This window comes from Molothrus ater, chromosome 2 (assembly GCF_012460135.2).
Source record: "Molothrus ater isolate BHLD 08-10-18 breed brown headed cowbird chromosome 2, BPBGC_Mater_1.1, whole genome shotgun sequence".
Taxonomy (NCBI): domain Eukaryota; kingdom Metazoa; phylum Chordata; class Aves; order Passeriformes; family Icteridae; genus Molothrus; species Molothrus ater.
This window is the reverse complement of record NC_050479.2, coordinates 28250501-28264385: the sequence shown is the minus strand read 5'-3', so window position 1 is coordinate 28264385 and position 13885 is coordinate 28250501. Positions and strand designations below refer to the sequence as shown.

Sequence of the window (13885 nt, the reverse complement as noted above, 5' to 3'; positions counted from 1 at the left end):
TTTTCCTGCCACATGCCAATGGCACACTATCATCAGCACCATTCAATTGTGGTCTTTATACCCTTGAAACAAGAGAAATATTGCTGTTGCAGCTGCACATTTTCAGATGGACTAGTACCAGATAATGATCAACTACATTGCGTAACTACAATACTTTCACATCAATCACAGCTCCTGGAAGATTTTTCTGTTTCATAAAGCCATGCAAAAGGAAAGTGACATGAAGTAAGTTTTGGATGCCATTATTTTTTTTTTCATTTAGAAAATAAATTTGTGTAGAAAATGTATTGAGGCACTTGTAGCATTACTGGTATCCCTATCTGTGGAATAGGATTGTCAGCTCTCAGGGGAGGTAGGTGTGTAACTCTGCTCACTTGGCACTTACAGATGAGAATTAATGTAACTGTTGTTTGGGGCTTTTTCCTGCACAACGGATTTGGCATCATCAAAGGTGTTTTGGGTAGATCTCAGAAGTGAAATGAATAAACATAAAAAATTAATTTTGTTTTTTAATTAAGCAAAGCCATTTTCTGAAGTTCACTTTACAGTTTGGGAATGGAGAGATTTCCATGCTTCCTAATAAAAAGAACCCCATGTTCTCCCCGCTGTGTATCATTAGATTATCAAAATGACTTTTCCTGCCTGATGTGTGAAGTAACTGAAAACCAATTACTTCTGTGATTAAATATTTTAGCATAAATTAAAGGTTCTGAAAATATTTTACAATTGTTCTACAGCTTTACACTCTACAGAATCTACAGTGTTAGAAAAGCTAAGCTGAAGTGAAGTTCTCAAATTTGAGTGTACTTTAGTCCTAAGCAGCAAGAAACACATATTCATGGTGAAAAAATATTTAATCCCTATTTGAAAAAAAGTACAATCTTAATAAACCAAGTTTCCTTGCATTGAAGATGTTATAGAGATGTTATAGAGATGCTCTGAACTGTGACCTGCCAAGCAGCTATATCTAGAATTGTTTGGTTTTTTGTTGTTTTAGTTTTACAAATGCTTTCGCCAGCTTTTCCACTGCCAACCTCCTTCCTCCACTGATGGAGAGCCCACCTACCATTCCAAGGTAACCGTTATCCAGCTGGATCAGCGGGCGGATGGTGGAAACATGTGCAATAATGAACCACATCCAGAAACAGACAGTAAAATGACTTCTCTCCTGTGCCCAGAGACAACTTCAAAAGCTATACCACCAACATCTTAGAAAAACTGGCTCTGATGGGAAATACAGCCTTAACCAAAGTGTGTTTTATTATTTCACTCCCACATTACCAAGCTAGCTCTACAAGTAATAAAGGAAGTTGCCATTTGTGTGATTGAAAAACTGTCAAGAACAAAAATTGTGACTCCTTAATAACAGAAAATTAGCCACTAAGCTCCAGATATGGTTCAACCACGACAAAATTTTAAGCAGTATCATTGACTTTCCTGTAAATTAGTTAATGGAGGACTAAGAAGTGGTAGAGTTTTACCTTCTAGTCATCAGTGGTTCAGTGTGCTCCAGAATCAACTAAAAAGGCACGCTGGGCTATTTAATTTAGCTCCTTATTTTTCCTGCCTGGTTCCATCCAGACCATGTATTGGGATCTCAGTCTAGGTTGTTCATAAATAACCATAGGTTCTACTTACATTTTTGCTCATGCTGGACAGTGATGTTTTGCAGGAGGAAAGACATTGACTTGGCAGACTATTTTTGAGTGGTAACCACTAAGTTATAGCACATTCTTGGGTTGAAGTCTGAAAGATGAGCTAGAACAACTAGTAGAGATTAGCACACACAGAACTGTCCCTGTGCTAGAGGCTTATCTGTCCTGGTGGAATCAGGAGCACTCCTGGCACTTCCACCAGGCCTTGTGTACATGTCAAATGTTCAAACCCTAGTCTGGGCAAAAACAATGGTCAGTGCCAGGCTGTTCTACCTTTAGCATCTCTAACACTACAGACCTCCAGCCCATGGGACCAACAGTGTGGTACAACCAGGACTTCCATCCAAACCATCTGTGGGTGAGATGCAGGATAACACATGAACCTGAGGAGGTAGGGCCCTCTACTTAGATGGCAGAGCCCCCAGATTCTCTCTTGAAATGATCTGCTCCTGCTGTTCTGCACTGCATTCAAAAAAAAAAAAAACAAAAACAAAAAACAAGAAAACAAGGGGATGGAGAAGGAAGAATTTAAAAAAAAGGTTCTCTTTGGAAAGGAAGCCATCTTTTTTGTACAAATACAGTTGTCTGTAAAATAAGAGAAGAAATGGTTTCATTTCTGTCTCATGCCTTGGAGTATGCGAAACCCCTCCACAGGGGACAGCCCTAGTGTTGTAGAGCCATTACTGCAAACTCAGTTTACAAAAAATGTTAATTAACGTCTTTAAAAGAATAGCAGCAATATAGACCACTAGGACATTTACATCAGCCCATATACTAAGATATATTCAGGTTTTATTCCATGTTTTTTCTAATGCCATGTGTCTAGGTTGTTTTTCCTAAGTCCCTAAAACAGCACTGCCAACAAAGCTCCCTGGACTACAGGTCTCACATTCCATCCCATACTTTTTCATACCACTCTTTAACTTCATTCCTCCTTTTGCTTAGTTTTAACATTGCAGGGGGCTACTGGCATCTTTATCCAGCAGATATAAGTGTGCCAAGCTGTCTATATTTTCATCTACCTTCCCTTCTCTCCTCCATTTAGCTTCAGGGATATACATTTTTTAAATCACCAATTGCTTTGTGCCAGTTACACGACCCCCAAAATATTTTTTACATTGTGTTTGAACTTTAATGTTTTGGTTGCAGTCTCAAAGCTAAAGAAGAGGAATGCGCCTAACTGCTTTCAGACTTAATCTTGGTTTCATTAATTCATTTTGCTTGCCTCTCTATTCTGAGAAGTCCAAAGTTGCTTCCCAATTGTTATCTTTACACATTTCTGTCAGTATTACTGCTTTCTAAGTTTCTCTTTTGTGGCTGAATTTCTTGGCATTTTCTCCCACACCTGTAGTGCCAAAGTGTGCCTTGTTTATGTCCTGTCCCTGCACTGTCCTCTGAGTATGTCTTTACACTTATTTCTTTTGTCTGTGTACTTTTCACATCACTGCCCAATTCAACATCATCTGCATCGACTTTGTTCCATATCTCAACACTCCTCCAGGACTCTCAGTATGAATGAAAACCTCATTGTTTTCACAGCCTGTAAGGTGAAGAATTGCCATATGATACACTTCAATATTTGTCTTTGCTAACAGTCATAAAACAATTTTCAGGTCAATGCACAATTATTATATATATAAAACAGCACAGACTATCTTACATGTGACCTAAGGAGCTATTAATAAACAGGATGGACAGTCATTGTCCCAACACAATACAGAGTCTGGACAGAATTAATCTTACTGAGTTGTGCATGCCCATCTCTGACCTTGCTGATTTAAAGCATTCTTTACAGACAATGCAGGAGGCAGGGCAAAACTCATCTGACTTATTTCAGATATCTCCTTTAGGAGGTGTTGAATAGTTCACTTATAGAGAACTGTCCTTTTAGTGTTGTTTCTCTCCACTGGCTTGAAACCAAAAATAAGAGTCTGGTACTTGGCTATCAAGAACCTTCTCCTCTACTCTCCTGTGTAAGTAGAGCATAATGAAAAATAATATAATCTTTTGTGCTTCTTTTCCAGAAGCACAATGAGAAGAAATCAAAACAAGGCATGATCAAATGTGCCCCTGGTGCAGTATCACAGGCTCCCTTGCTGTCAGCACAAGAAAGTGGGCACCTTTTAGGAAGCAGTGCATGTCTAATGGATCATACAAGCCATTCCCCAGAAGCTCCTGGCTTTTTTCTGTTGGCTGTAGGAGAAGCCTGAGCAGCAGTATGGATAGCTGCACTCCCAGTATGGGATGAAAATTTCACATGTTGAGGACAATTATATTGTCCTCAATATCACAGTAATATTTAAGAGGTACCTATTTTTTGCTCTAATAATTCTGAGGGTGACCAACACAAATACAGACCTGCACTGGAACCAGCTGAAGTCAGGAAGCATAAATCCTTCTCTCTGACTGACCCAGACATGGACCATACAGATACAGCAAATTTATGTGCAAGGATTAAGCTGATGGGAGATGTGGGTGTTTTTTTTTTCCACCACTCATAAATACTAAGGTACGGGAATAGGAGTAAAAACAGAGAATTAAAAAGTATTTAGGGAAGGCTAGTAGACATGCACAACTTGAGAAAACACAAAACCTGAAAGGGAAAGCCTATAGGCTGTCTATAGCATCTAAATATAAAAAAGCTTTTTAGATCTTAAATATCCAATCCATGTTTCACATTAACGAAAAGGTCAGGGTATCCAGCCTGATTTTAGTTTTGGCAAACATAACTGGTGCTACCAGACATTCAAAATCACAACTGAAGATAATTCTGCATAGGCCACTCTAATCTAATTCTAATACCCTTGCTTGATTTTTCAAAGTCCCATTTGGATTACAATTGTAAAAATGGAAAAATGCAAAATAATTCTGCCTGTTTTGTGGTAGAACATTCAAAGGTGTGCTTTGTGAATGTTTTATAATTGAATGGCAATGTTCATGAACACCCAACTGAACATTTTAAAAAAAGAAAGAAAAAAAAAGAATTGTGAGCATAGAATAATACTCTTTTAGAAATACTATAAAATTTATTATTCCAAAGAAATAATGTGGTTGTCAGAGAAACAGTCAAATGCAACTTTGCTACAACAGTGTAACTGTAGATGCTAAAATGGTATTACGGATTTTGAAATATTATATATTAGTATTTCAAAATTCTTAAAAAAGTGTGTTATCTCCTTCTTGGCATTTTGGTTAAGATCAACTGTAGTGTAGTAATTTTATTTTTTCCTATTTGGAAGATACCCTTAGTGTTAGGAAGTGTTTGGTATAGTTTAAACTCAGTCCAAATGGCACAAATAAACATAGCTTTTACAATCTGCACTGAGGATATTTAAACCAGAATTATATGAAGATTAAATTCCTTGCATGGGTGGTTTTTACAAATGAACATGTTCTATGGATTCTAATCATAAGGAGAAAATGGTTTTTTTTATTTGTTCTTGGCAATTTGAATAATTCCAAAGGTTTTGATTTTCCAACGTGAATATTGTATGGTACAATTAAGCATTGTGGTTAGCACTCTAATTTAAAAAAGAATGTTTTCTAGTTTACAAATAAATTAAATATAGTTTAATATATCTCAATCAACAGATGCTGTATGAAAGCATCTAGAATTACAAGTGTAACTCAAACATTCATCATGAACACAGAATCAGTATAACATAATGAAAGAGATGTTGAAAACATTTAAATATACATAATCTGATTCATTCCCATAATGTATCATTTCACACACATTGTAAATTCAGTTACAGAAAATAATTTGGCTGTATATACTAGTAAGTTGGTGTATTTGAAAGCATTACAAATAAGCATAAAGCATTTAGAAGGTATAATCTTCTATATGATAGTCTACTACTATAGTGTCTCTTGACTGGATTGCAGATACCACAGGAAACTCCTTGAAACTGGGCCAAATGTGCCTCAGTTATTCTTTGGTACATGCAGTAAAAATAGCTCTGGCTTTTTAAAACACTTTGTTTCTTTAAAAGGGTTCTCTCACCTCTGTTTAGTTCATGAACTATGTGAAAAAATATAAAGCACAAGAAAAACAAATTATTTATCAAAGCATTGTCACCAAATGGCCCTGTGCCTAAGCTTAATAATTTGTGCAGTACTTGTCATCTTTGATGTATAGATACTAGCATTACATAGTAGACCTTGAGAATTACATGTTTATAACTTGGTGAATGCAAAAAGCTCTACATTAATCACAATAATACATTCTGTAATATGAGCATAGACTGGAAAATACTGACCAGTAATATAATGTAATTCTAAATGTATTGTTTAATTTTGGGTGATACACTAGAATAATAAATTTTTAAATGTGATTTGAGAGGAGAGTTTGCTCTTTTATGTCTCCATTTTGAGAAGTGGAAGATAGTCAAATTTCAGTGTGCTTTTTATTAGAGTAAGAATAAATTGAGGCTTGTGTATTGGAGGTATTAATTATTTGTGGGCTAATACTTGAACACTGAGCTGGCAAGAGTGAGCACTGTTCTGTTCCTGCACCAACTGCTGTTAAAGCAACTGAGTTACAGCAACAAAGGCAACTCTTAATATGTCCATTTGTTTCTTTCAGTCCATGAAAGTGCATTTTTTTCCTAGGCAGAGCTGGAGATCAGCTGTATACTGCTATGCAACATGCTCTCCAGAGCTGTTTTAAATTTAAGTTCTTAGACATACAACAACCTGCTAATGTTGCAGTGCAATGATAGCCTTGCTTGTACTATTGTCTTGCATGCAAATGAAGATTAAAATAATGTTATCGACTATTACTGATGCACAACTGTTAAAACTGGAATGTCAACTGTAAAGCCTCAAACAACATTTCCCTTCTCCCAACAATAAAGTAATCTGGGCTTAGTTATTTTGTGTTCAGTGGACTGTATGTTATGCTAAAATTTCTAGCACATATCAAAACTACCACCTACAGAGACAACCTAAAATGTAGGAATCTACACAGGTCATGTTTTGATTGAAAACAAACCAAAATACTGCAGTTACAGCTTTCAGCTAGCTTTAAAAAGATAAAAGTCACTGCTCTCTAACAGTACATAAATGTGAATTTCAATTAAAGTCACCTCTGAAGAGGTAAATCATGAAAGTGTACTGATGGACTATGGTAAGTAGGAATTTATAGAAAATCCACTAAGTAAACAGTGGACAGGAGCAAAATCTGCACAGAAAAGCCTTTATATGATCTCGACATTATTAAAAAGCTCTCAGAATTTCCAAATGCTAATGTACCGTCCCATCCAATGAGCACAGAATGCTGCTCTTTGGAAACTGCAGTTTTACTCCTGGTCTTCAGATGACAAAAAATTTAAGGTCAGAAAAAGCTGTTTACATTGGCTACCAAAGAGGGTACAGGAACAGTCAGTTCTTACAGCAGAATGGTAACAGTAGAGACTGACACTTTATATACTATCAGATTCAATTAAAAACTGAGCTTTGATATGTACAGAAAGAAGGGAGGAAGACTGAGTTCCCATTTCACAATGAAAGACTTATTTACAGGAAGTGAGAGGTGACTTACTTCTCTTGCCAAAAGGTAGGGCAAATCCTTCCCTAGTAACAGTGTTAATTTAGGATTTGCCAGTGGAATCCAAGTTTGAGGTTTGATGGTTGGAAGCTTATCTATCTTCTGAGAAAAATGGCATAGATCCAAGTCCAAGATGAGATGTAAACATATCAATACTCATTTAGCAAACTTATTTTCAGCCAAATGTGAACCAACAACTTTAACTGTGAAAAGCCACCATGGCAATTGCCTAATGCTAATGCAAGATTATGAGAATACTGTGCAGAAATTTGTTTAGAAGCGTGAAGGCAGCAGCTGCAAAAGCAATGCAAAAATATGAAGGAATGACTTCTCAAAGCTCTTATAAGGATTAGACTAGGAAGACAAAGAAATGGTTTATTGTGAGGAGTGGCATTAGCCAAGCTATGACATGTGACATAAGGCAAAGTTGTAAGCCAGCTAAAGTCCATGCTCGTGTCTCAGGAAACAAACCAAAAGAGACTCCCAGATTAAAATCAAAAGGTTGGTTTACCCTGTTGGACCTTTACCCACAAACAATCTCCCCAACCAATCCTGCTCTTCCCATCCTCTTATTTCCCCTCCACAGCTGGGACATACCCTGTGCTTCCCTCACCCAGCCACCAGCTATCAAATGCTGCTGCCTCTCCTCAGCAACACTGAGCTGGTGCAGAGCTGACCTAGCAGGGTTTGAGGGAGGCAGGGGGTCCAGGCAGAATTTATGCAGATGCAGGGCAGCCCATACCCAAAGGAAGTGCAAAAACCATTATTTTCCCTAACTCCCACAGAGTGAAAAAAACAGGGGAGAAGTTCTACCTCTTCTCTCTCTCTCTCTCATTCCTCTAAAATCAAAGCACGTGAGAGACTGCCTCTTCCCCACTGGCTCCCTTTCTGAGAGATTTAATAATATTGTGACTTAAGTACTGCAATACCATTATTAACGATGTTAAAAGATTCCCCTGACATAAGTCACTGTGGAAGGATGCTGACTCATTGCTGCAGAAGAACACCTTGAGGACACATTCCACCAACATCCTCCCTTTGGCAAGATTCAGTTTCTTATAAATAGTGCTAAGCAGCAGGAATAATTACAATTGTAATTACTGAAGAAACAGTGTAAGACCATGCTAAAACATTCTTGACATTTGTGAAAAGAAATATTCTGATGTTTCCATGTTTTAATTCATACATTTGTCCAATTTTGTAAATTAGGCCTAGTGGAAGCTAAAAAGCTTGGAACAAAAGTGCTTCACTTGACTCAGAACCATTTTTGTAATCTTTTCTATATGATTAAAATCATCATAGTCCTTGCTAGAAATTGTTCAGATTCAGGAATGTATATATCTGTAAAAATTCATACCCCCTATTTAACAACAATCTATTTCCTTCATATAGCTGTTTTAAGTACAGTGGCATTTAGTAGTGTGGTAACTTAATAAATTGTTTTCTCTTCTTGAAATTAAGACACTCATATTTTATGAAGACCATCACTTACTCAGTCTTTCTACTAATTCTATAGGAAATAATTTTGTATATTTTGTAAGATCAGGTAGAAGCTCAATATTCAGCATTCCTCTTTCATACAGGTACACTAGTTGTGTCTGCCAGCTTAGTTCCAACAGGATTATTTGCTGCATGAGTGATTAAGATACCTGAACTGAAGACCAACATGACTTTTCAGCTTTCTGCCAAGCTGCATTGCATTTTTTTTATGCTTTATCTTACCCTTTTTGTCCCTGACAATATGCATTTGCTCTTTCTGTGCTACCTCTGTATTTAGATTATGTTACATGTGCAATACATGGACATTAATGCGATAAGGTTATCAAAACAGGAAGACTGTCCCTAATAAAATATGTAAAATACATCTATCAGAACAGTAGCTGGTTATGAAATGGGGTGGATATGACATCCAATAAGTTCCTCTTAATACCTTGGTTCTTTAAAGTTAGTAACAGCCTACCAAAAAGCACTGTTCCTTGGAAAAGAACAATATAAATAAAATTCCCACTAGAGAAGCAGGCAAATTTACATCTGCACACAGAGTATATTTATCTGTACAGCTTTTGTTGTTAAAATTTTGCTTGTTTAATAGTTTATATTTTCAAAGCTTTCTCTGCTTGAAGGGTATTTTTTGTAACTAACATTTATATTTGGGATTGAAGATTGCTGCTCTAGTCTCATAGTGAAATTATTTCCATTTCTTCAAAGAAAGCTTTTAAAGTGTTTTTTATGTATGGTGGAAGTACAGATTGACAGCACAATGATCCTCTTCAATATTCTTACAATCAGCAGCTGTTAACCTATTTTTATCAACAGCTTCATTGCTACAAGAAACACTTTTGCAAAATGCAGCTGGTGAGATCATTTCACATGAACTGTCTTCTCCCTGTGAATTTTTACAAGCAGGTTCCAAAAAACCTCACTTCAAGAAGTAAGTAACCAACAGCCAAGGCTCCCTCCAACAACACACCAGGCCTCCTTTACCTTCCACTCATGTTCCAAGTATGCACAATCCACTCAAGGGAAAGATGAGCATCTCCCAGAAACCTTTGTATTCTCCCTCTGGGAGCTTCTGCACCCTCTAAGGCCTTTGGTGTGCTCCAAAGGTGACCTAGGAAGCCACTACTGCATACAGAACCCAAGATAAATGTTCAGAACTGGTTTTCCCATATCAGATGCAATCTCAGGTGTCTTTGCTTTCAGATTCAAATACAAAGAAAAAAACCAAACCATTTTCTGACTGCAGCAAATACCTAGATCAATATCACAATGTCAGTGAGGAAAGGATGGAGTTTCCAAAGCAGAAGATGGTATTTGAAGCTCTACTGCCCTCTGAGTCTAGAAGCATAAGCCAGGATGACCCTGACTCAGCCTTGCCACGCTGCCTACTTGCATCCTTTAGACCTGTCCACACTCAGGACCTGCTGTGGGCAGAGTGCCAAAGTGTACCCTCAGAAATACTAAGGAAAGACCAAAAAAATACAGTGAAATTCTATTGCTTCCAGTGAAGAAGTGCTCAGATTGAGCACTAGAAGCCCTTGGCCTATGTAGGGAATATAGCTCAGCCTGCCATTGATTTCATCCTGTCTACATGATCTGCCATCTGCTTTCATTTGTTGTCTGAGGATTCTCTGCTCTATGATCCCAATGAGGAACTTCAGAATTGACTAGGTCCTCAAAATATATATTAATATGGAATAATACAAATTTCTCATAGATATATGCATGTTTTATAGATATGGTAGACATACTATGGATGTGAAGGGCAAGAAAGCAGAACATCAAATTCACTCAGCTATTTTCTAGTTCTCATGCTGTGTGTTTTTTTAGTCACTGATTCTGTATAGAGCACACAGTACACATTTATGGACTTGATCCTCATGCAATGTATACGTTTGAAATTATTTTTTTAATCTAACATGTCTACTGGGACCATCTTTGGTACACCTACCAATAAACCCTGAAGAAGGAGGGTTGGGCTGTATCTTCTCTTTAGTGTTCTCCTGAATGATGTCCCAGAGCTGCCATATAAACTTTGGATGGAGGATGTAGAATGGCTGGGTTGGATTCTTCCTGCGATGCTGTACGTAGGGAGTGAACAGATTGTAGTCTGGCTTCTTATACCACTGGGAGGAAAAAAGTCACATGTTTTTTAATAGTAAGAAACATGTTTTGAACACTACATGTACAATACCATAAACTGGCATCATTTGGGTTCTGCAGAACAGAAGCAAAGGTAGCAAAGCAGCCTGCACTGGTGGATGCTTCTGCTAGAAAGGCATTCCTCACTCTGGGCTATTTTGTTTCTTCTCTTCATGCAGAAACTCCCAATAAGTAATTGAGTGCTGTGGGATGAGCCAAGACCATTTTTCCCTCACGGATCCACATTAAAGAAGAGGTTCAAAGAGCTTTGGCATGATATCTGGGCCTGGGGGTGAATGTTCCTCTGAAAGCGTGCCTGTCCCTGACGGAGGCAGCAGCAGCCGTGACGCAGGCCGATGGCAGCCTGCGTGGGAGCAGGCAGCCCCTGGCATCTGTTGCTAAGGGAGTTCAGCAGATGAAGGTTTACTTGCTACTCTGCAGCCTGCTCAGCTCTGAGCTCCCTGTGCCAAAAGCCATCAGATCAACTTGTCTGCTGGAGCTGCAGCAACAGCCAAAGTAGAGACTCCCCCAGTGACAAGCAGATGGACATCTGCTGCTCTCAGTGAGGGGGTGGACGGCAGGGCACAGATGGCTGTGGGACAGTGGACATAAAGGGAATGCTGGTGGGGAGGAGGCCCGAGAAATGGGGAAGGCACCCAGAGAGATTTTCACTAGGATGTTGTATTTTGTCTGGGAAGGCAGAGGGGAAGATGGGGAAAAATTGATGCAGTTTTTCACCTTTCCTGATAAAACCTACTTCTGAAATCTAGCAATGTTCCTTCCTTGGCAAACACAGAGAAAACTCACTGTTATGTGAAAATAGCAATGTGTTATCAAACAAATGCCACCATTCATCTATGCTAGCATCTCAGAACAGTCTCTTCCAGTATAATTGCTGGCTACTAAAAAGTTTTTGACCAATAAACCAATTTTGACCAATTCCTATAGACATAGCATTCTCCACTCAGATACAGAAAGAACCTGAGGCTCATGGTGAAAAGGGAGAACCAGGAGACTAAAGTAGTAAATTAATTTTCTCCAGTACTTTCAAGTAATTGGGAAGAAAGGTCTAAATGGATATCTTACCACATTCAGATTTGCAGAGTAGGGAGCAGGATCCCAGGCTACTAAAATAACATCTTTATACAAGGAGCTGTCGACAAAGTGATGGTTGGGATTGGTGAGAATCTGCAAACACAAATGCAAAGAATTCCAGAGTATTAAAAGCAAGTGGGATCCAGGAAAATGGCAAAATCCTTCTCTCAAGTGAACAGTCCTACCCACGCTGCTGTTTGTTATGCTTCAGTTCTGGTTGATTTTATGCATCTTGTTTTGTTAAAAAAATATACAAAAAAAGCTTAGCCATAAACAGCACTCATGACAGTCTGAAGTAGCAGTATGCTGAATTACTCTCCATCTGTGAGGGATGTGATGGTACCACTTGGGATGCTGTGTTACTGTGTATCAACATTACCGTGTACTCTGGAACTTGAAAATGAGACAGTATTTCAGATCACCTGTGGGATACCCTTGGACACAGAGCAGCTTTCTTTGAAGGGCTACAGCCCCCAAGGGTAATGTCTTTCTGTGTCACCCATCCCCAACCACCTTTTTCAAGGTTTTCTCATTTTAACAGAAAATCAGTGTCATTTCAATGAAAAAAATGCAAATTAGGCCATGACTGTACAAATTGGAATACCTAGAGAAACAATTCCAACAACAGGCAGCTTACACATATTATAGGGCTATTTTTGAAGGAATTGTTATTTTGCCCTAATCTACTACACTCATATAACTCCTTCCTGCATCTCCCAGTACATCCCACCACAGTGGAAGTCTACTCTTCACTCCTGCTGGCTCACCCCTTCCAGAACCCTCCATGTCTAAATAGAACTCTTTGATTCCTGGTGCATCCAATGCCAGGCAGTTCAGCATTGGTCAAAACAGCACGAATTTTCTTCCAGCTGTTAAAATAATCAACATTCCAGACAAATAAATTCATAATAATTTTCATTTCCCTTTAGGATCCAATGAGCCATATTTAATTATGCATATTTTTCTTCAGAAAAATAATATTGTTGCCATAGCAATATTCTTCCTACCATAAACTTTGAGTTTAATGATTTCCATCAGCCCTCTACAGTAAGAACAGAATTAGTCATGCTGCTATCAGCATCCCCAACTTAATGTCTCAGAACAATTTTCACCTCAGAATGTAAACACCTTTTTTGAGTATTGAACAAAATTGAACAAATTGACCAAAAGGCCAAGATTTTAAAAGCTTGGTTCCACACTTGCCACACAAAGGAGATCTTACTTGCCTTTCAGTAAGCAAAAGTCCTCTGGAGGTGCTGTCCACACAAATTTCACTTTCAGTGATTCTGCATTCATTCCTATGAGTTTTTACTGCAATAACAGTATCTATTAATACTGCACAGGCTGCCACTGCACAGGCTTCCTTCATGTCCTTAGGGCTTTCGCAGTGGAGAATATGAAGGAAGAAGGAGCCACAGCAGCCTTTAATTAAGTGAATGCAGGAGTTTCCAACAGTGAGGAGGGGAGGAAGGTCAGTAAACCTGTACAGGTAACCCAGCTACAGCACAGGTAGGGAAAGCAACTTCCATCAAGTGGCCTGTGCAGATTTCAGTCTCAGAGAGGGAAAGGCTAATTTCTCACCAGGTGGACAGACCACCATGGATGGTTTTTAACCTCTTTGGAGAAGCACAAAGCTGGTGGGAATACAAACACTTGTGAGGAAGCCATGTGAGCTCACCTGGGCAGAACTTTGCTCTCTGTTTTCTTGAGAGGTCTTATGGGGAGCAAGCCTTACACAGGGCAGAAGACCATGGGACCTTCCACTGCCATCCCAGTGGGAATGTACTGTAGCAGCTCTGGGAGCCAGGAGACTCCAGTCTGCCCTGCATGGGGAGTAGCTAATTTAACCACAATCTCTCTGAATGTCCTGGGGAGCTAAAAAGCTCAGATCACTCCCTGAGAACATTTATCTCTTCTACAGGAAGCCTACTGAATCTAGCAAACT

The 13885-nt window shown here is 38.6% G+C and overlaps 2 protein-coding genes across 5 annotated transcripts in view; one reads left to right on the top strand and one right to left on the bottom strand.

Annotated features, from left to right (window-relative positions):
* LOC118686301 (pinopsin-like) overlaps window positions 1-1309 on the top strand; it is a 76524-nt gene extending 75215 nt beyond the window's left edge. The window contains exon 4 of the mRNA XM_036382453.2: window positions 998-1309. Coding sequence (XP_036238346.1) covers window positions 998-1213 — 216 coding nt within the window. The 3' untranslated portion in view covers window positions 1214-1309. The remainder of the gene's footprint in view (window positions 1-997) is intronic.
* ST6GAL2 (ST6 beta-galactoside alpha-2,6-sialyltransferase 2) overlaps window positions 1-13885 on the bottom strand; it is a 173789-nt gene that overhangs the window by 5617 nt on the left and 154287 nt on the right. For all 4 annotated transcript variants that reach the window (XM_054518473.1, XM_036382441.2, XM_036382432.2 and 1 more), the window contains 2 exons: window positions 11932-12033; window positions 10655-10829 (listed from right to left, as the gene is read on the bottom strand). In XM_054518473.1, coding sequence (XP_054374448.1) covers window positions 10655-10829; window positions 11932-12033 — 277 coding nt within the window. The remainder of the gene's footprint in view (window positions 1-10654; window positions 10830-11931; window positions 12034-13885) is intronic.